The sequence below is a fragment of the Manacus candei genome, unplaced genomic scaffold (genome assembly GCF_025592945.1).
Source record: "Manacus candei isolate 608988 ecotype Guabito, Panama unplaced genomic scaffold, ASM2559294v1 h1tg000060l, whole genome shotgun sequence".
Classification (NCBI taxonomy): domain Eukaryota; kingdom Metazoa; phylum Chordata; class Aves; order Passeriformes; family Pipridae; genus Manacus; species Manacus candei.
In genome coordinates, this window is record NW_026138108.1 from 9795957 (window position 1) to 9817566 (window position 21610).

The 21610-nt window shown below is 42.5% G+C and overlaps 1 protein-coding gene across 2 annotated transcripts in view; it reads left to right on the forward strand.

Moving 5' to 3' along the window:
• SWAP70 (switching B cell complex subunit SWAP70) overlaps positions 1 to 21610 on the forward strand; it is a 38787-nt gene that overhangs the window by 633 nt on the left and 16544 nt on the right. For both annotated transcript variants that reach the window (XM_051803910.1, XM_051803911.1), the window contains exons 2-3: positions 7993 to 8133; positions 13599 to 13772. In XM_051803910.1, coding sequence (XP_051659870.1) covers positions 7993 to 8133; positions 13599 to 13772 — 315 coding nt within the window. The remainder of the gene's footprint in view (positions 1 to 7992; positions 8134 to 13598; positions 13773 to 21610) is intronic.

Consider the following 21610-nt stretch of genomic DNA (forward strand, 5'->3'; position numbering starts at 1 on the left):
CAAGGTCCCATCTATAGGGGTTGGCTGCGTCCAAGTGAAATTCACAGCTTGCCAAGGGGAGGATGAGGTTCCACAGTGCCCTCTTATTTGGATATAAACAGGAGAATTAGTCAAGAGGCTCCAACTGTGCCATTCTTTCCTTAGCTTATACGCTGAAGTAGTGTTTGTGCTCTTAAAAGAGCTCTCAGGCAGCTCGCTGAATCCAGTCCCATCTTGGCCCTGCTTTATGGGACCATCTTGGCCTGGGAATAATAGCAGGAATCTGGCTAAATAAATATTTTGAATAAGAACGCAACACCTGTTGACATTTGGGACTGTGGGTCCTTGTGCTGAGTGCTGGGGTTGTGTGGGACACAGCAGCCAGCCGAAGTTGGCGCCTTTCGTGAGATTAACTCTGTGAGTGGCCATGCTGTGGGCAGCATTTCCAAGTGTGGCTGGTAGCTAATGAACTTTGTTTTTAGAATTATGTAATGAGTGTCCAGAACAGGCAGCATTCTGCAAGCAGCCTGTTCCTCTTTTCCTTTTCTTCTCTCGGGGCGATCGGGCCGTGAGATAGAGCTGAACTTGGCCAGAAGTGACTGCGGGGCAGGAGTCAGGCGAGAGGCCAGACCTGACTGAGCTCAGGCTGCAAACGTGTGCAGGTCCTGGATCTTTCACAGGTGGTGTTGTGAAAGTGAGTATTTGTGTAGCACTGTTACAGAACTAACTGAAGCAGGTTGCAGAGAGCCTTTTTTTTTTTTCATTGTCCTGCTTTTTAAAGGAATCCTGTTTTCCTGTCACGCTATCTTCCACACCTTGTGTGCGCTGACGTGATACGTGTGCTCAGTGCACTCACCTGAGAGTGTGTCTGCAGCATGCTGTGCTGGCTGCTGGAAGAGCTGCAACGTGGTCCACAGGTGCTGGGCTGAATGAAATGGCTAAGGAAGCAGCCAGAATGCTGGTGGGCTGGTTCTGCTGCTTCTGTTTTAAGATCACTGACTGGCCCAGGTGGACTAAAGCAGCAGTTGTGTTTCCAAGCTGTAGCACAGTGTTGTGCTCTGCTGTCTCACTAGAACCCCTGTCTACAAATGCTTGTGTTTAAAAAAAGGTAAAAAAGTGAAAAGGAGAGGGAAATTAAACTTGTCTCCTTGTTACCTATCAGACATCTTCCTGAACAGTTTTGGTATTTTCATCTGCCTGTGAGAGAGAAGGGATGAAAAAAAAGTGGGGCTCTATGTGTCTGTGCAGTTCTGTCTGTGATATCAAGGCTCCTGAGGGAAGTGTCAAGTGGAGGATCTGGGAGTGCAGAAACAAGTCTGAAGTGAGGCTGCTGCCTTCTCCTTTGGCCACCAAGAATTAGTTTTTGGGAGACGCAGGAAGAGGTTGTTCTTCCATAGACATTTGTGGCAAATGATGAATGTGGTGTCAAACTGATAGTCCTGCTGGGGAGAAAAGGTGTGCATGATGGCAGCAGCCCCACATGGATGTGTTGGAAAGGGCAGGCAGGACAGCAAAGAGAAGCTTCTATCTGATTGAGGTAGGTCTGTGTTGCACTAAGAGGGTGTTTCACAATAAAGTATTTCTCATCCACATTACCACGAGGAAGATAAGCACTCTTGTAAAATGGAGAGATGGTGCTTGGAGATAAAGAGGTTAGCAGAGATCTGTGACATAAGGGAAATACGTTTAATAATTTAGTGGAACTCGTTTTTTAAAAAAATATAATAAAATCATAATTTTTTCTGAGAATGGTAGTGTTGTAGCCTGCTGAACTCTTCCCTTCTCAGTCACAAAACTTACTGACAATGAATCTTTGGTTTGTGTAATCCAGTATAAGGTGTTGCCATCATGTTGCACAGACGTTCCTAAGTGTAACAGGTTTCACTGTTAAAGACAGTGATTTCTAGTTACTCTGCCTAGAAGTGATCTTTGAGCCTTCCATTAAAATAGATAATTTTCTTTAAATACTATGAGAAGAATAAGTGTGTGTGTGTTATGTAGCTAAGGCCCTACTGTGAAGGGTTTGCATCACACATTTGTTTTTAACACATGTGGACCAAAGGGATGGAGGTGAGTCAGTTGGGTCTGGAGAAACAGCAAATGCTTGGAGGAAAAACTAGGACTTGCTTGGAATAGTAAGGATTTAATGAGATGTCTTTTATCCATTTGTATCTTTTGTATGTGTTCTGAGCTGCTGAGAGAAGGGACAGTCAAATCAGTCCTTTGTGTAATTTTGAATATTGTCTTCTTCCAGTATGCACTGATTTTTATTTATTTATTTTTTTTTACTTTTTTTGGTCTGTAATCTTCAGAAATTCTACTGTTATACTGGCTGCAGATCTTAGCCCTTTATCTACCCCAGCAGAAACATTTGTGTATTCTGTTCTTAAATTACAGCTTTAAATCTGGACACAGTCATTATTTTGTCACTGTGTTTCAGCACATTCAGACACTGATACAGCAAGGCTCAAGTGTCAGTTCTGTGTATGCAGGTACAGCTGCTGCTGTGGTTTGAGCATGAGCTACATGCCAATACTTCCTCTCCTATATTTAAATCCAATTTCATCTGCAATCTGCAGTTTTAAAACTGACTTATTTTTAAAGTTTCTGTAATGTGCCAACATTAAATCCTCTTTTCATCTGGGTCTTGAAACACTGTGATTTTAAATATAGTTGCACTTGACAGCCAGCAAAACTGCTTGTAGTGTGTGTGTGTGATTTGGTCTTGGAAAAAATACACATCAATTAGTTCTTACACTCTCTCTGGAAGCTCTTTGTATGTTGCTTTGTGGCTCATCTCTGCTTAGGAAGTGAATTTATTTGACTCTTCTTGTTTTATGTGCTACATTGGGGTGGATTTTCTAAGTCCTAGGGTCTTGGATTCCTGGTGTGATACCTACAGAATGTGGATGGTGAGCCACTTGTGAAAATACTGTCTCATTTGGGCCTGTAATGTATGAGTGACTAAAGTTACTCATTAGGCTTAGAAAATTTAAACCGGTCTTTTCTCGTGTCTGGGGTGTTTATAGGGTTATTATACCTCTTATCTTTGTTTTGCCTTCCTACTAAATGTGAAGTCAGTGGCCGGTGGGAAGAGGAAGAGGGGTGTAATCAGGGGTAAGAGGGATGGTCCGAAGGGAGAGGAAGACCTCGAACAATGTAGCAAGGCAGTGGCAGGGGTGAGAGCCTGTGACGAGTGGGCAGGACCCAGGCTGGACAATTGGCTTTGTGCAGCAGTGAAGGGTGGTAGGAAATTAGTCACTGTGACTCACTATGAGAGAATCGTACTCTCGTGCTCTTAACGGGGCTCAGAAGTGTTTGTGTGAGGAATTCCATGAGGAATCATGTTGGTGAAGTGTGAGAGGAGGGATGCTCCTCTTCCACAGCAGGTGGCAAACCAAAGCAACTTGTAGACCAAAACAGGGGGCGTTAGGAAATGATGGGACCATGAGACTGTGCTTAAGGGGAGCAGCTCTCAGTGGAAAACCGGGCCTGTTTAATCTTTGTCCTTGAGCCAGCCAAGAAGACCAATGGCATCCCGGCCTGTATCAAAAATAGTGTGGCCAGCAGGACTAGGGAAGTGATTCTTCCCCTGTACTTGACACTGGTGAGGCCACATCTCGAGTCCTGTGTCCAGTTCTGGGCCTCTCAATTCAGGAAGGACATTGAGGTGCTGGAGTGAGTCCAGAGAAGGGCAACGAAGCTGGTGAAGGTTCTGGAATGCATGTCCAATGAGGAGCAGCTGAGGGAGCTGGGGGTGTTCAGCCTGGAGGAAAAGAGACTGAGGGAGGCCTTATTGCTCTCTACAACTACCTGAAAGGAGGTTGTAGCAAGTGGGGCTCGGTCTCTTCTCCCAGGGAACCAACAACAGGACGAGAGCTTAAACTGCGCCATGGGAGGTTTAGGTTGGACATCAGGAGGAATTTCTTCACAGAAAGGGTGATGAGACATTGGAAAGGACTGCCCAGGGAGGTGGTGGTATCACTGTCCCTGGAGGTGTTTAAGGAAAGACTGGACGTGGCACTTGGTACCGTGGTGGTGTTCAGTCAAAGATTGGATTTGATGATCTCAGAGGTCTTTTCTGGCCTAATTGATTCTGTGATTCTGTTTTGTTCACTGGTTTCAGGGGAGATATAGAAGAAGGGTGCAGTACACAGAGTATGTTTACAAAGAGCTTTTCCTAAGGTCTGGGAACCGCAGGACAGAAAGGCAATTCCCTTGGTAGCTGGACAGATGCAGGCTGGCACCAGTATGTGTCTGGGGGCCAAAGGGGGCACGCTGGTAATGTTGGCAAGAGGAAGAGTGAGCCTGTTGGAAATGGTGACAAGGGGTCTGTGAGTGCCCACAGGGTGAAGGGAGCAAAAGAAGGAATGGAGAGGTGATGTGGGTGAACCTGAGCTGGTGGAGGCTGGGCTGGAATACACTCGTGTGACTGGGAAAGAGGTTATTGCACTAACCCCAGTGCTAAATAATGAGACTCCAACAAGGGGCATATACGATGCTACTTTCACACTGGTCATAAAAGGAAAAGGGAAAGCACTTGTGAGTAGCCTTATTTTGGCTGGCTGGCTGCTGACATGGATGTCAGAGAGAGATGAGCCAAGAATGTCTTGGAATGAATTCACACAAAGCCTCTGAATGGAGCTGTCGGGATCTGTGATGCCAACATTTTAAAATCTGAAAAAGAGATGGGGGAGGAGAAGACCCCCTTGACAGATGGAAAAGAAAAACAAAAAAAACACCGAAGAAGCTGACAATAGACACTGCAGGACTAGTCTGCCCTGGTAATGCTCCTACTGTCATCTGGGCCAAATTTTTGTTGCTGAGCAATAAGTTGTCCAGCAGATCCTCCCGCTCCCTGTAGAAACACAGGTCACTTTTACAAACATGGTTAAATGGAACTACTCAGATGGTAACAATTCAACACGTGCTGAAGTCTTGGAAAATAGAGGCTCAGAGGGGAGCAGCTATGGCATAGTAGAGCTGAATGTAAAGCAACATGAAATGGGCCATAAATAAAGTAAATCCAAAGTCTGTGATGACCTTTGGTGTTCAGCTGACGTGTTTCATCTGGATATTTGTATTTAGAGCAGAACACCTTCAGTGTTCCCAGGGAAAGATGGGATGCCACTAGGCATCTTTGTTACAAAACTTCTCAGGGAAAATGAAGGAATGGCACCTGGAGTACACTGGTGTCATGAACTCTGTGCAGGCTGCTTGTGCTGTCTCATGGACTCCAGTTTGGGAACCCCCTCTGTACCCATGTGCTGCGGCACAGAGATGAGCCCCTGGGCTGGGGTAGGAGTTGGCTCTGGCATGAAGGTAGATTGTTAAATGTGGCATCCAGAGCATAGTAAGTGAGGAAAGAAAAAGCTGCCTAGCAACCCTGTGGCCATGGTGAGGGGGGGGAGTAATCCTTAGTGGTGGAAAACTTCTTCATGGTGTTTCTGCAAGACAAGGTGATTTTTTGTACCCCAGTTAATCTGGTGCTCATCTAGTTTGGTTTTTTTTAAGTTGTTCATTAGAATAGAGTATTTTATGGTCCAGATAATGTGTTTTGAGAGAACAAACCAAAACAAAACGAGACCTCAGTGCAGAATTTTTCAGGCTTACCCTGCAACTGAAGAATTCAGCTGGTGCTTGGCCCCGTTGGAGAACGGCAGGCTTTGGCAGGCACCGAGGAATTTCCTCAGCTATGAAAAGAGAGCACTGGGCACAGGAGAGATCGCAGATAAGGTAGATATTAGAAAATCATTGAAAGTGGAATTCTTTCCTGGTAAATTGCTTGCTTAATGTGGAAACCACCTAGGTTTCTGACAGTCCACGCACAGCAAGCAGGCTGAAAAAAGGAGAAGAGAAATAGGTAGAAAGGACGTGATAAGAAAGTATTTTATTGAGACTTTTAGTTTACTTTGGTAGTAAGCTTAAATGAGTTATGCTTTTAGGATATTTTTATTAGCTGAGTGGTTTTTTTGTTATAGTAATAGCAGCTACAGTGTGGTTGGGAAATGGTGTTCATCTCTATTTCTCAGAAATTCAAGAATCCCTCAGGCTTCTATAAATAACAACAGAAGCCTTAAATAGAAGGGGAAACACACATGATAGTATGTTCCCCCAACCTATATGTAAATCACATGGACTCAAATACTTGATTTGATGTGGTGGTTAGAAATAAGGATAGATTGAAGGAAAATACACTGTTGATGAAGGGTAGTGTGAAATGTGATAACTTCTAAATGCTATTTTGCTGCTTTCTGAAATACAGCTTTTGTTGTAGTATGGCTGATGCTGTTGTTTTAAGTGGTTTTAAACTTTTACACCTCATAAGCTCCAATGCCTTAGTGCTAGCATTCATCGTTGAAAATATGTGTTTCTCGTGGAAATGTCTATTCTTCTAAAAGAAAGTTTAACTTTGGAGGTATGTAGAGAGGAATTCTCCTCTGAACTAATCATGCATTTTGGGCTATCCTTGTAGAATTTTCTGCTAACTAACTTAGATTCTGCATATCTCCTTATCATACATAAGAAAAGTAAGTGTACTTTTTTTTGGGGGGGGGGAGGGAGGTGGGTGGGGGGAAGCCCAGATATTTTAAGTGTGTAGCATTGGTTTGATTTCCTAGGCTTTGAGAACTTCAGACTTTCACTTCTTGTTTTGCAGCTAACTCCATCTTGACCACTCTATGTCTGCTCACCTAAACAGACATGCTTATAATTTTCTGCACATTTTTTTACTGCTCTCTATTTGCATCATTTGGGTCTGTTTTTGAGGGGTTTTTTTGTTTGGTTTTTTTTTGTTGTTGTTTGTTTGTTTTTAATTTTATGAAAAACTGAAACATATGCCAAAATTCAGTTGCAGTCTGTTCCACGTAGTTGTTGATTTAAAAAAAAATAATACCACCAGCAGCACACCTTTTCAAAAGATGTGATTTGTTTTACTTCTGCTTAATTTTGTTTTACCTTTATTTTTTGCCTTTGGTACGTTTTTTTCCATGCAGACCATTCCAGAGCATGTGAAGTGAAATCCTTAACCCAGTTCATGTAGCTGGTCCGTGGTCTCCAGAGGCTCAGCTCTGCATCGTGCCAAGGGAGAGGGCTTCCCAGTGACAGGGTGCTTAAGACGTGGTGGGCAGGACTGACCTGACTCCAGACAGTGTGAACAACGAAAGGGATGGTGCTTTGCCTTTTCTGGGGAAAGTGCCAGTGGCACAGGAGTCGCTGCTGCCCAATCTCTGCCTTCCTGTTGGCACTGAGGTGTTGGTTTGAGTGTGCAAAGCTCAGCTCAAGCTGAAGAAGTTGAGGTGTGTCGGCTACCAATTAGTTTTCAGTAACTCAGCACTTCCTTAAAATTAGTCAAGTGTGTAGTCTCTTCTTGAAGGTCATTTCTCAATAACAGACACAAGTGCTGGTGGCTGTTATGCTCTTGATATAATTCATGCAAATACCTTTTTAAAATAAAAATTTGAGAAGCACGGCTAAACCCTTCCCCTTTCTGTAACATTTCATTTGCCAGCTGAAACGTGGGGTGAATGTTGAGAAGCAGCCCCAAAGCAGATGGGAGAAATCCATAGTTAATGCTTTCATCTGAGTGGTCACATCTTTGTAAACTAAAGGCACATATTGAGTTGTTTTCTCTGTTACTCATTTGCAGTAGATATAAATATTTATAATTTAAAAGGCTAGGTGTTTGTGGTTGTTTTCCATAGCTATCTGATTTCCCTCTGTAAGTATTGCTCCAGTGTTTCTGCATGCCTCTCCTGGTTTTCAGCCACATGGGTATATGTGTACAAAGGGGAACTTCTGTAGCTGCCTTTGCAGTGCTGTAGGACTGGACCTCTCTGTGCTTGCACTGCTTCTGGGAATGTGCAACTGTCTGAAGCCACTGAATCCGTTGTTTTAGTTATGTTTTGTTTTTTGACAAAAATTCGTGGGGCAGAACTTGTGCTGACATCAAAGTGTCACTTTGCTCGTGGTTGAGGCTGACAGCAGTGTCACTGGTTTCTCTTCTGTCCATAGGTCCTTTCTCACAACTTGTGTACAGTGTTAAATGTCCCCCACGACCCGGTGGCCTTGGAAGAGCACTTTAGGGATGATGATGAAGGGCCAGTTTCCAATCAGGGTTACATGCCTTACCTAAACAAATTCATCTTGGAAAAGGTAAGTTTTGAATTCTTGTTGTTGGTTTTTCTTTTATTGGTTGTTGTTATTGGAGTATCTTTGCAGTAAACTGGTGTGTGCAGGAAGTGTGCTGGTGTGAAGGTGCTGGTGGTGAGTGTATCTGTATGGGGTCATGATAGGGTAGGTACTCTGGAGAGCCTGTGCCTAAAAATGGAAGGGTGCACTGTTTTCTACTTCTTTCTTCTCTCCTTGGTTTCTATTTCCTGTTACATCTGGCCCTTGTCTAAGCTGTGTTCATGCAGGACTGTGTTCATATCAGTAAAGCACTTCAGCTTGAATTTATCAGAAAGGGTCTTGGAGCTGTAGATTGTCCTACTTTATACTACAGCTACAACAGAATGTTGTCATAGACTCCTTTGCAAACAAAAAGGGCAAAAATATCTTCAATGTTCTTCACAAAATATTCTAATAACTACATCCTTTCAGATAAGTGACAGTGGGTGACATCAGGCAGCGTTGTTAAGTTTTGTCTTGCATGTTCTTTCATGTCTGAGCACTCTTCACTCTTCTACTGTGCCTTGTTTTGGGGGAAACCCTACTGTAAAGCCAGCAGGGTTTCCCCTGCTCTCCTCTCCATCGTGTTCTAAGAGAGGTAGTCACGGGGTTTGAAAGTTAAAAAATCCCAAGCAACTATTTTCCTGCTCTTTTTCTGAGAGCTAATGTTGAGTTACTGCACTGGACAGTAAAAAGCAGCCCACATGATAGTGCTAATATGAGCTTCAATACCACTGGTTTCTGGTACACTTGGGGTAAACCCTAGAAACCCTCAAGCTTTGATGTTGTGGCTGCAGACATATGGAGCTGTTTGCTTTCTTTTGTTATGCTAAAAAGTCCTGAACTGACACACTGTCGAAAAGCCCAAAGCAGCAACTGCAGGTGATGCAAACTCCTTAGCCTGATTTGCTGAATTTTGCTCCTTCTTTACTCTATGTGTAATACTGGTGGAAAATGTGATATATGTATATAATGCAGTCTGGCAGCTTGGAAGTAGTAGAAGCATATCTAGCTAAGACTTATCAGCTCCTCTGCCTCTCTAGTCTGTGTTTCTCTTGTACCCAGAGAGTATGAGAGACGCCCCAAGAGTGTCCTATTTGATGTGTGGGAGTTGTTGGCCATTAATACACAAAAAGGTACCAGATTGATGTCTTGAGACATGCTGAAGACTTGCTATGTCCCTAAGAAGTTGTGATCTCATTTCTGCTTCATGTTGGCAGTCTGAGCTCCTGTAAGGTTCAACAGAGAGCAAGCAGTTTAGATAAAAATTCTATGAAAAAAGAAAAGGCCTTAATTTATTTTGACCAAAGGATTACAGTGGGAAAGGCTGAAGCACAGTTGGTTTATACTGTTGGTAGGCAGTAGCAAGTCATTAGGTTAAAAAAAAAAGAGATATGGAAGGTTTTTTCAAATATAAAAGTGCTTTATTGTTAAAGAGTGTTTATAGGAAAAATAGTTAAGGAAATGAGGAGCAATTGCATGTAAATAACATTTTAATTTGAAAACGACAGACCTGCCTATATAAGCAAGTAGGTGAGAATTCGCAGTGCTACCCTGGGGCACCTTCTTACTCCATGGTAAAAACAAAGGAGGAGCTACCTTGCTTTCTCATGAAAGGAAAGAGCATGACTGCATATATCTTCTTGTGTTGTTTTGTTCAGACACTGATCTGGCCTCCAATGATTGCCTGATATACCCATGCCATTAGTTAATCTTGAAAGATGAAAATGTTAAGGAACAGGATTAAATTACCTCTAACTTCATGTTATTTAATCTTGGCTAAATGCTTGTAAAGAGTTTAGATATATACTATTAAGAATTAGTGAAGTTGTTTTGACAGAAGGTTGTCTTTTTGGATGGGAAAAATCTTGACTATGCCATCTCTTCTTTTAGAGATGACTTTACATCAGTGCCAGAAAACATCATGCAGTGGGATGAAGTCACTGGTTCACAGCATGTCTCCTTTGTTTAAAACAAATAAGCAAAAAAAGCACACAAGAAACTCCTTCTTTCTTCATTCTTCCAAGGCGTAATCTGTTCTTTTAGCTGGGGTGATTGTAGAAGAAATGCTCTTAGTCTGTGCTAGTGAGCAGAGCTACTAAAGGAGTGATGCTTTATAGCCCCAAATACAGAGGAAATCCTCTCAATTTCCAGTCATACATCTTGTGGTAAATTAATTGATTTGAGTAAGAGCCACCTGCTTAAGAGAGATTTTTTTGATCTTAAGATATTTTGCTTTAAGATATTCTTAAAGTGTTTAAAGAATGAATTCTTAGAACTCTTTTAAAACTATGTAACTATGACTTACAAATTTTATTGGGAGGACTTTGTAACCTTTGGAAATAACTTCTGTTGTACTCGTAAATGCAGTTGTAGCTTTTTATGTTTTTTGGTGCTGGCTTACGCTGTGTGTTACTCTGCACTAAAGCCTCTATATAGAACCAAGAAATTGTCAAGAAAGACACAATTGTCAGGAAAGACAAGGTAGTTAAATGAGGTAAATTGGTTGCAACTGATTTCCTTTATCCACATAGGGAATTTCAATAAACAGTTTGAATAATTAGTATTGCCTAATTGATGATTTCCAGTATCACACAGCTTGTTACTTAGCAGATAGATCTATCTAGAGTTTTCTTGCATCTGAAACAAAATCTGCCTTCTTCTATGAGTGTCTCTTTCAGGACAGAGCTATCATTTGCCAATGTAATCTTTTCATAATTTGTTTTCCTTGGTTTCATGACTATATTTTAGCATGTTCTGTTATTTTCAATCTATATCTTCAAATACCAGTTGAAAATGTTTCCTTTTCAACGATAGCAATGGTGGTATTTTACAGCAGGCCTTATTTATAGCAAGGGAGAGTCGTAGTGGGGAGAGACAAAGAAGGACATTGTTCTAAACCTTCCAGGCAACTTCATGAGTGCTAGTTACACTACCAATGCTTGTTATATTTTTGGAAAGCTGGGGCTCGTGTGCTGATGTAATCATTGTTCCTGAAAAATTCCTAATCGGTGCCTCTGCTCTGGATGACATGTGGGCTCCACAAAGTCCCTTTCAGAATTAAGTCTAAAAAGGACTTATATGTCTGAAGTGGGACTGGTGGCAGAGAAGAACCTATTCCCCTGTGGCAAAATGATTCTGAAACCTCCTATTTGACTGCCGCGTAGTCCTGATGGCAGCAACAGGTGACCTGGGCTCTGACACGAGTTCCTGAGGCAAGTGCAGTCTGACTTTTCTGTGTCAGCAGGAATTGTGCACTTGCCCAGCCAGGGCCTGTGCCTTTCTCCACCCGTCTCCCTGTGGTCACTGATTGTTGCCATGCCTTAAAACATGAGCTGCTCAGAGGGCATCCCATCTTATTTACAGTGCCTAGAGCACTTGCCAGGTGGTGGCTGTAGGAAAGGAGGTTTCCCAGCCTGTTGGCGTCTTCCTCGGGAGTAGCATAACCACTAGGACATTACCAAGGTGGAACCACTCATCATCTGGGTGGGAGAAGCTGTTCTAGAAAAGAAGTCAGGCTTCACTGGGCAGGGTGGGGAGGACAGACAGAAAAAGCACAGGCAAGAGTAGCCAAGGGATGAAGTGCTGACAAATACAAGGAAGGAGAAGGAAACACGGCTTCTAGCCCTTCTTCCAGAGGGTGTTTGTTCGCGTAGTTGGTGTTTCATTCAAGACCCGTGTTTCTTGCATCTCTCATATTAGGAGGGGCTAAGAGTTGGGATTGTTCAGCCTGGAAAAGAGAAGGCTTTGAGGTGACCCAACTGTGGCCTTCCAGTACCTGAAGGGAACTTACAGGAAAGATGGGACAAGACTATTTGCAAGAGCACGTAGTGACAGAACAAGGGGAATGGCTTCAAACTGAAAGAGAGTAGGTTTAGATCACATATTAGGAAAAAAATTCCTTACTGTGAGGGTGGTGAGGCACTGGAACAGGTTTCCCAGACAAGTTGTGGATGCCCCATCCCTGGCAATGTTCAAGGCCAGGTTGGATGAGACTCTATGAGTAACTTGGTCTAGTGGAAGGTGTCCCTGCCCTTGGCATGGAGGTTGGAACTAGATGATCTTCAAGGTCCCCTTCAAACCCAAACCTTTCTGTAATTCTGTGATTCTATGATTCTATGATTCCTGTGTGAACAAGACGGATGCTGAAGCAGCTGTAGCAGCTGTGGCTCCTACAACTTGCACCTCATTCACAGGACAGTTCCAGCCTGGAGCCAGCCTCTTGCATCAGCACTGACGCTGGTGGCCTGCTCTGCAAGCATGCAAAGTCTATGGTTTTCTTTCATAGGCTCACTTTTATGCCTGGAAACTGTTCTGTAAAGTGCTTCTTGGCATAGGGTTGGTTTCTGGTTTATTTCTGTCTTTTTTTCTTTTTTTTCCTCCACCCACATCAGTTCAGTGACTTCCTTAGTCTGTATTTGACTTGGCCACTGTGGCTCACCCTCCACTATATCTGACCACTTACCAGAGTGGATAGGAAATCATACAGTTGGCATTGGTGTTCATGAAGCACCTGAGATGCATGCTCTGACCTGTCATAAGAAAATATCACTGACCATTACTGGTGCCATTACTACAAGAGGTTTCTTAGACATGTTTTCCAAAATCTCAAAGGGCCTTCCATTACAATGCAAAACATACCTTTATCAGTTACTTGTTGGCAAAGAAATATTATGGCTAAGCTGTAGAGAGAGGATAAATAGTTTACTCTATAACATAATATAACATAAATGAGGGTTTAGAAAGAAAACAGAGGACATTAAAGCTCTTGCATATGCAAATAATTCACTGATCAGTATGTGCAGTTGCTAGGTATAATAAAGGATAATGAAAACAGGAAGCATTTTATTATCAGTGAGGTGAAGATTTGCAAGTCTGAGAAAAGGGGAAGGTTTTAAGTGGATTAGCATTCGAGAAAAATGGCTCTATGTTGATGAATATCCTACAAGAGTTACGTTTGAGCAACGTGAAGTGGAAAAACATATTAGAGGTCTTTCCCAGCTGTTGTTCCAATGTTGCCTTTAGCATATCCACGTGTAGTTTTGGCTGTGCTGGTTTCCAGATTTGCTATATACAATCTCAGTAACTCAGCACAAGAGAAGGGCAGTTGGAACTAAGACAGTTCTGAAGATGGTTTGGAAGCTAAAGCTAATGTGCCAGAGGAGATGCAGAATGCAATGTAGCCTCCTTCCCATGAAGTCAGGGTGCTATTAACTCAACCAGAAATTGGAGGTTGGATGTTAATTTTGCTGGAAAAAACTCCTTATTTGACTCCACGCAAAAAGTCAGACTAGGCTGCTACAGACTAGGCTCTTTTTGGACCTTGGTGGTTCTTGCAAACTTGAATTTTCTCGCTGCTTTTTGTATCCTGTTAAACTTTGTCTGTCTGCTATTCTGTGTCATTCGTGCATATCAATCTTTTTTGTTGTTGTTCAATTTCTTCTTTTTAGGTTCAAGGAAACTTTGACAAAGTTGAATTCAACAGGATGTGCTGGACTCTCTGTGCTAAAAAGAACCTCTCTAAAAGTCCTTTGCTGATTAGTGATGAAGATGCATTTAAAGTGTGGGTTATTTTTAACTTCTTATCAGAGGACAAATACCCTTTAATCATTGTACCTGAGGAGGTAAGAAACAAAAACTTAAGCTGTTTAACACCAGTTTGCTTAATGTCCCAGTTGAACTATGTTAGTTTTCTATTCTTTAGATATTTAAGAGAAAATATTGTTTAATATAAAACTTTTATTCCCCCTCTTTTAGTAATGTAAGGCCTTGGGTGCATTTTTCTTGTCTTCCAGGGTGCATATATGGGAATTTCCACAGGATACTTTAGATGTTGATAGCTCTGTGCTGCTTGTCCTCAGTAAATAGCTTATTTTGCTTTTTGTGAGGACCGACTGGTGCTGGGGACACAAGCTCCTGTACCAGCACTCAGAGCTGGTGAGGTTCTTGCTCCACTCATGAGTAGTTCATGGATGTGATCTTTAATCACTGTGCTTGCTTATAGGTAGTTAAAATTTTGCACAGCCAGTACATCAGTGTGATTTTGAAAAAAAAAAAAATTCCCCCCTCTTTTCTGTGTTACCGTGACTTGCAAGATGAGTCTTCAGTCTCATGTCACCCTCCTGATGAAAAGGAGACATACTGACTTTTCTGATGATGTCTGTTTCTTATCAAAAACAGCCACCACCTGAACACTTTTGCTTGAAATGGCTAAAGGAATAATAGCACAGAGATGTCTTTATGCTTTAAGTTCATGAACAAGTATCAGCAGTGCTCAGATAGGTATTTTAACCCTAAAGCAAGATTTCAGTATCTCTACTATTCTCCCCTTTGGGAAGGGTGGGGAAAGAAGCGGAAAGATCAGAACTGCAGGCATAAATAATCCCTTGCAAAACCACGTACAGGAATCCCAGGGGTTTGCAGTTTAGCACTGGAGTACTGAATAATAAATATTTGCAAATTGTTGAACAGCCAGAGATCAAAACAGTGTGATTAACATGCCACTAACAACATAACCGTTGGACTCCAAGGTGTTGTGCCAAACCATAAAGTACAGATAACTTGCCTGTCAAAATAAACTGCTCAGTTTTGCTTTCTTACTCACTTTTTAGCAGGAGACTTTCATTCTGTGCAGCGTTTCTGGTTTTGCCAGTCTGGCCCCTGCCAGGGCCCTACCTGGCATGCTATATTCCCATGGGAAATGGGACAGTCTTCTTGCTTGCTTTTCTGTTTTTGATGTTGGTTCTGGGAGATAGGGATCATGGTTCTGAAAGGTAGGACAGCTCCTTTCTTAGTGTTGCCAGATTTGGCTTTGGTAGAAGGTCAGAGCCACTAATAAATGTGAAAACTGAGACTCAAATGCAGGCCTTTGACTTGTCAGTTTGTTCCCCACCGTGCAGCCTGCCTTACCTATGGGCAGACGTTTCACATCTCCTAAACTGTTGGCATGGTTAAAAGCTTCAGACCTGCCAGCTCTGGGGTGTTGCTCCTTGCTCCCCCTCCACAAGCAAGCCCCAGATTCGAGCTGCCTCCTGTAGCTGATGCCAGGTGATGACAATGTGTCTGTGTGTTGGCAGATGGGCTGCAGAGTCGGCTCCCAGCCAAGGTTTTTCATGTTTCCAGATTTCATATCTGCTGTTGTTTACTTTCCTTACCGCCCCTAATGCACAGGGTTAACCTGTATTGCTCTTCTACTTGGATTATTTTTCAAATTCTCAGTGTGGATCTGTGTCTGCATCTCTTTGATTGCAGCAGGATTTAAATTGTGCAATCTGTTTAAAGGGAGCTTATGGGAGCCTGACTGACAAAGAAAGGCTGCTCTGTTCTTATCTTATACAATGCCTGTATTCACTTCACCTTCTGCCTCAGACCACACAGGTAATGTAATCAACCACTGGAGGAATGCTGGCTGTTGAAAACACTCCTTTCTGGTTTGCACTGATCCTCCGTCAGGTTCTCTGTGCTTCTGGAAAATTCCACATTTACTCATGCACCCTTTACACAAAATTCCAAAAGTAAAGATGCAAGGTCTCAATTTCAGTCAGTTTTGCTTTTTCTCTGCGTGACCTTTTGTGTCTGCCTTTTTTTACAAAATGGCTTGCAAAATCCCCTCATGTGTACAGTGAGGGGATTTTTGCAAAGTGAAAAGAGAGGAGAAGGGCAATGGAAGCACCACTGTCATATTGATGTTTTGCTGAGGGCAATGTGAGCCACTCATGTGTGACTACAGCTTCCCACCCAGGGAGCAGGCTTTCCTTCCCTGCCTGGCTGTTGCCCTTATCTTTGGCTGAGAATATTGCAACATACAATTTACTGCAGTTTCTGGCTTGGAGTCCTTTGTGTGCTATCCGGCTGTTTCCCCTCTTCCCTCCCTTCCACTTTTGGGGATTTTTTTTTTTCCCACTTTATAGATAACTAAGAAACTTGCTGCATACTTTCAGGTTGGAAGGGTGATCCCTTGAAGATTTTTGTCTCCTGTCTTGTGGATGGCAAGACTTCGGTCTCCAGTGAATGTATTAACACAATTTCATATAGCTAAAAGGATGCCTTTTCTTCTTCCTTGCAGGAACTGCTCTTTGGGACATACTCAGGTGTCTGAATTTCCTCTTTTTTTTTTTAATTTTTAAAATGAGATAAGTGATTTCTGCAGTCATTTCATATCTCATATCTGGAAAATTCTCCAGTTTGAGTACAGTTTTCCCTTCTTTGTACTGGCCTGATGAAATGTTGAAGCTGCTATCCTTCCTTCTTGCCCACGTCATGAACTTCTGCATTAGTGCTGCAGGGCTGGGCCTTTCATATTAGACAGCTGATTGTGGTGGGGCTGTCACCCCCATCTGCAAAGTGTTAAGTCTTGATTCCTTGCTGAGGTGTTGAACAGGCTGCAGCCATTCCCAGAGAAGGGAAAGCAGGCTACTTTGGAAAGGTTTCTGAGGTGCAGGATGAGAACAGCTTTAGAAAGAGCAAAGTAAGGAAAGAAGTTATCAAGAGAGAATTTGAAAGCAGTGGAGAGGTGACACAAGGGCCAGAAATTTCTTGTTTAGCAGAGGCCAGGCTGAAAGCCAGAGGCACTAACTGGCCTGTGCTCTTCACCTGCCCTGGAAGGAGAGATGTCAACCCTGCACTTAAGGGAAATAAGGTTAGTAAAATCCAGCATGGGGCGTGCAATTGTGGCATGTGACTTCAAGCTTGAGAGGATCCCTCTATGTTAGGAGAGAAGTCAGATAACAAAGAGGCAGGAGCTGGTGGTTACACAGGGCACTGGGCTCAGTTGGTAATGGCCTTAGACCCCAGTGTCACTTCTGCTGGGTACTGGTGGGCAGCACTTTGGAAAGCTGGAAAGGAGCAGAAATCCATGAATGTTTGTTTTGCAAAGATGCTCATGTGCCAAGCAAATGGTATCAAGTCTGAAAGCTCCCTCTCCTTTCAAATGAGAGGCCTTGGTAGGCAGTGAAACACTCCTGTGAACTGTCTATGTGGTATTTCAAAAAGATACAGGTGAACTGGAGGAAAACAATGCTGTATTTTGTTTGCTGTAGTTAAAGCTAGTCCTGATGGACAGCTTTCAGTGTTGATACAATGCCTGGCTAACAGCAGAACTGCCTTCTGGTGCAGTGGGCAAAGCTCTACCAAGCAGTTATCCTGTTAACACTCCCAGAAAACAGGGAGCCAGGTGGGAGCTCCTTCCCTTCCCCGCAGCTGGTCTTTTCCATTAGATCATCTGAGATGCAGACATCCAAGTGTGTGTTTCCTTCAGCTCTTGCAGGCATTACCTCTCCCATGAGAAGGATTAAATAAAGATGGAGAGAACTGAAGCCATAAGAGGCGAAATACTCTGTTTTGTCATGAGCTTTCCTTACAACTCGCCTCTTAGTTGTTACAGACTCATTTGTGTGCCTTGGGATTGTTTAACCAGACGTTTTCTGTTTTATAAAAAGGTTTCTGAACACTTCCCCTTTCTTGTTTTTGGACATGTGACTGCAGCCTTGGGAATGCTTTGTCGCCTGAAAGCTGTGGTCTGTGGTTTAGCTGTGTTTCTGGGCCATCCCTCATGGTGAAACTCAACAGATATGTCCACTGCAAGCTGCATACCCTGTGTTGTAATCCAGCGTTCACACAACTGGTTTCAAATAAGCCAAACGTATTTGCCGTCTTTGCTTTTTAAGCCTGGCTTCATGAGGAAAGATTTGTGCAGTCATTTTTCACTTGTCCTTTAGCCTTCAACCGTATTAACACATGGCATTTCTAATCCTCCTAAGAGGACCAAACCTTGTGTGGCTTTCTGTGCATTTCCAAAGGAGATGATGTTTTTTAGCCTGAGAAGGTGAAAGTCTGAAGGTGTCTGGTGGTGATTCTTCTGGAAGCATTTCTTGCAGAAAAGGTTATTTTGTGACCATGTTTGCTTCCTTGTTCTGCATTCTAGTATCAGAAACTGAAACAGTAATGAAGTACTGGGAATTGACTCTTGCCCCTTCAGAAATAACTCCAAAACTGATACAGAAAGAATGTGTGGGGTTTTAATTGACCCATGATCTCTACTAGTTGATGTCAATGCTTAGAAAGATTTTTAGTCCCTTATAACTTGCATCAGTTCTTTCCCTTTCACTACCCTTTTCCTGGATTGCTGCAGGAAATAAGACAGTTTTCAGCTTATGCAGCAGGTTGTTTTTTTGGATTGTCCTCTATTATACTACTTAATGCTGATTTAATTTTGAAAAAAAGAAATAAGGTAGTGGCTTACAGTGGATAATGAACATGGTTATGCTGGTGAAAGGGAAGAAATAAGTATTTGACTGAAATGTAACTGATGTTCTGTTGGGATGAAAAAAAGGGGTTGTTGATGACTGTGAAAGGGGATACGATTGCTTTCATGTGTCTTGCCCCATAACATGTGCTTCTACAGAATTTTGTACTTTGTTAGACTTTGGATGTCTGCTCTGTTAATATCACAAAGGTTATTTGAATATTATAAACCGGAATAGCCTCGTCTGCTGTGCTCTGCTGAGCATGAAGGCCTCCTTGGCATTATTTTTTCTTGTTCTGAGAGACCCACTTGTATATCAGAAAAATATGTGAAACATCTATGATACTTCATTCCCCATGGAGGATAGTGCCAGGAATACCTGGAAAAGAAATAGGTACTGAAATATGGGGAAAAGAAAGTGCCCTCTGAAAGAGGATACCAAACAGGCTGCATAGCTCATGTTAGAGTTCTGTTCTTTATATTATTTTTGCCTTCTCCTGTCAAACTTCTGGCTGAAAAGTTTCTGTTGATTTGAGATGGAAGCTGTTTTTCATACTGTGGAGCCAGTTGGTCCACACTGGTGTATGTAGTGGTGTGTGTAACTCCCATGTATTTTTACACCTGTCTCTGGCAGTAGGATCCATTCAGAATAGGAGCAAAAGCTGCTTCACTTTTGCCTTTCAACACTGCTTTTTAACTACAAGAGTAGGTTATATATGAGACAAGAGACTTAATTTGTCAGTTATTTGCTGTGTTGACATGTGTCTGTGAAGGGGGGGAAATGCCATTTGCCCCGAGGTTCCTCATTTGAGCACATAATGAATGGTCTCTATTTGCTTTCACACTGATGCAACTTATTTCTTTATATTTGCCTCAGACTTCCATATTCATACTGCAGTGCAACAGGCACTGTTGATGTTGAGCAGATATGTTAAATTTTTTGTGGGGATGCTGGTTAGCCATGTACTTAAGTAAAGGCAAGATAAAGCTTGAAACGTAGTTGTTTGGGTATTTTTAATTTTAGAAATTGAATTGTAAGATGCACAGGTAATTTTTCTGTTTCAAATAAGAGTTAATGTATTTTAAAATAATGAGATATTTTATGTACTTTAGTGGGATTATAGGATATTTGTGGTCATGTTAGTGACTTGTAGGTGGGGGGTTAGCAGACTTAAGTGTTTAATTCTATGAATCAAAATAAGATAAAATGTGTACCAATTACATTAAAGGCAAGGATGTATTGGCTTATTTTTAGTGTATTATATGATAATGTATACTAGCCAAGAGTTTTGCATTGCTTTATTTCCAGACCATTAGTTTGATACACATTTTATTCATATGGCTTGAGCAAAAATTGGAAAAAATTTATTCAGGTATGCTCTTTTTTTCTGTGTGTATTCTATTGTCAGCAAGTGAGTCCTAGTACTTTGAGATAATTAACCAAAGGAATTTCAGAGCTGCATGCCTCAAGCAGTGTAAGAGGTTGTGAAATCTTGGAACAATACATTTTAAAGTTAAAAAAATCATTGAAACTTAGGAACTTTAAAAAATATTATTACTGTCTAGCATTTTGGTAGGTATATTATCTACATAATTAAGCCTGGGTTATTTTAGCTTTCCTTCCAGCTAAAGTCCAGGATTGTAGTTCAGAAATGATGCTGCTCAGAGGGAATGAGCTGAGTGGCAGGAACAAAAGTGGGTAAAAAAGTTACTCCTGCATTGATGCCAAAGCTTGTTCCAGCTCATCAGATGCAGGTTTTAGGAGGTTTGTTTTGAAACAACTTTGCAGTGCTCCTGTTCTTGCATGCCGTGAAGGCTTTTTTGTGTTGGTTTTTTTTTTCTATAAAACTTGTCTGGAATAGGAAGTAAGCTGCTTCCTGCCCTTAACTGAATTCTGAGGATTTATGGTAGCTGATGCTCGTAAGTCCTGAATTAGTTTTTTAACTTGAGGGTTTAGGAGAGTGAAAATCAGCAAAGCATATTTTAAAGATTTTGCATTCGAATGTCACTTTTGCAGAGGCCTCTGTTAGCTGAAATGAAAAGCAATGCTCTCCACAACTTCTGGACCCACTGTGGAGGCATATTCTGTGCCTAGCTGGCCTGTTTTCCAAGGCAGTTTTAACAAGGAGGATATGACAGCCACGTCTTGGAGGTGTATGCACTTCCCGCTCCTTCAGCAGAGCGGGAACTTTCCTCCTGGCAGTGCAGCAGCTTGCTGTAGCTTCTCCATTTTGCTGAGCATGAGCCCATGTGCTACCAGAGCAGGGGCTGTGAGACCAAGAGCAGTGACTGAGCTGAAATAGTAAGAAAACCCAACTTCTCTGTAGGGTGAATTTGGTAATTTACTGCTTCACCAGATATGTGTTCCACTACGCGTTTGTGTGTTTGCTGATCATAGATGTGAGGGAAAGGGAGGCATTTGCTTGTACCGGTTGCAAGGGAGAGAAGCAGCCACAAAATTAGTATGTGTGCTGCATCAAAACCTTGGGAGTCCTTGTGGTGAAATGTGTTGGGGGACAAAAACACTTCTTTATTTCCTTGTACTCCGAAATCTCTCGTGTAGAGACGGCTGGGTGCTCCAAAGCCTATTAGACCAGCTGAAAGGTGACTCTGAGCTGTAGCCAGAAAGTTAATGTGTTCTGTGGCGAAAACATCCTCTGGCTCTCTTGGCCAGGGTTTTTCTTACCTGTGGGAGAAATTACAGTGGGTTTTTAAGCAGTGCCGAGGAAGAGAGGTGAACCACCACTGGTGATTAGAAAACTGAAGTCCCGGAAATTATTTGGTTTCACCACTTTTCAGTGAGGCATGTTCGTGAGATCATAATGGGATTCACAGTCTTAAGTCACTCAGTGTTTCCAAAACCATAGCTAAAGTAGATAAACTGAAAGTGGAGCAGACTGTCCTGAAGGGCTGACCATCAGAAAAGCAGCACTTGAGCAAATCCATGTTTTTTCCACATGTACAGAGAGAACGTGAAAGGATCCTGTTGCTTTCTCTCCCCGCCTCCACTGGGCAGTGGCAGTTCCCACAGTTCCCACCCTGTCGCATCCCTCATGCCTGCAGAGCAGTGGGGCAGCCAGGATCCAGGATGAGCCCTTCCCTGTGGCTTTGTGTACCAACCCACCAGGAGGTGGTTCTGTGTTGGGCTCGTGGTGGCTGAAGAGCCAACCCTTGTGGGACCTGCTGCTTCCCTGTCCCTGCAGTGTCTGGTGTGGGATT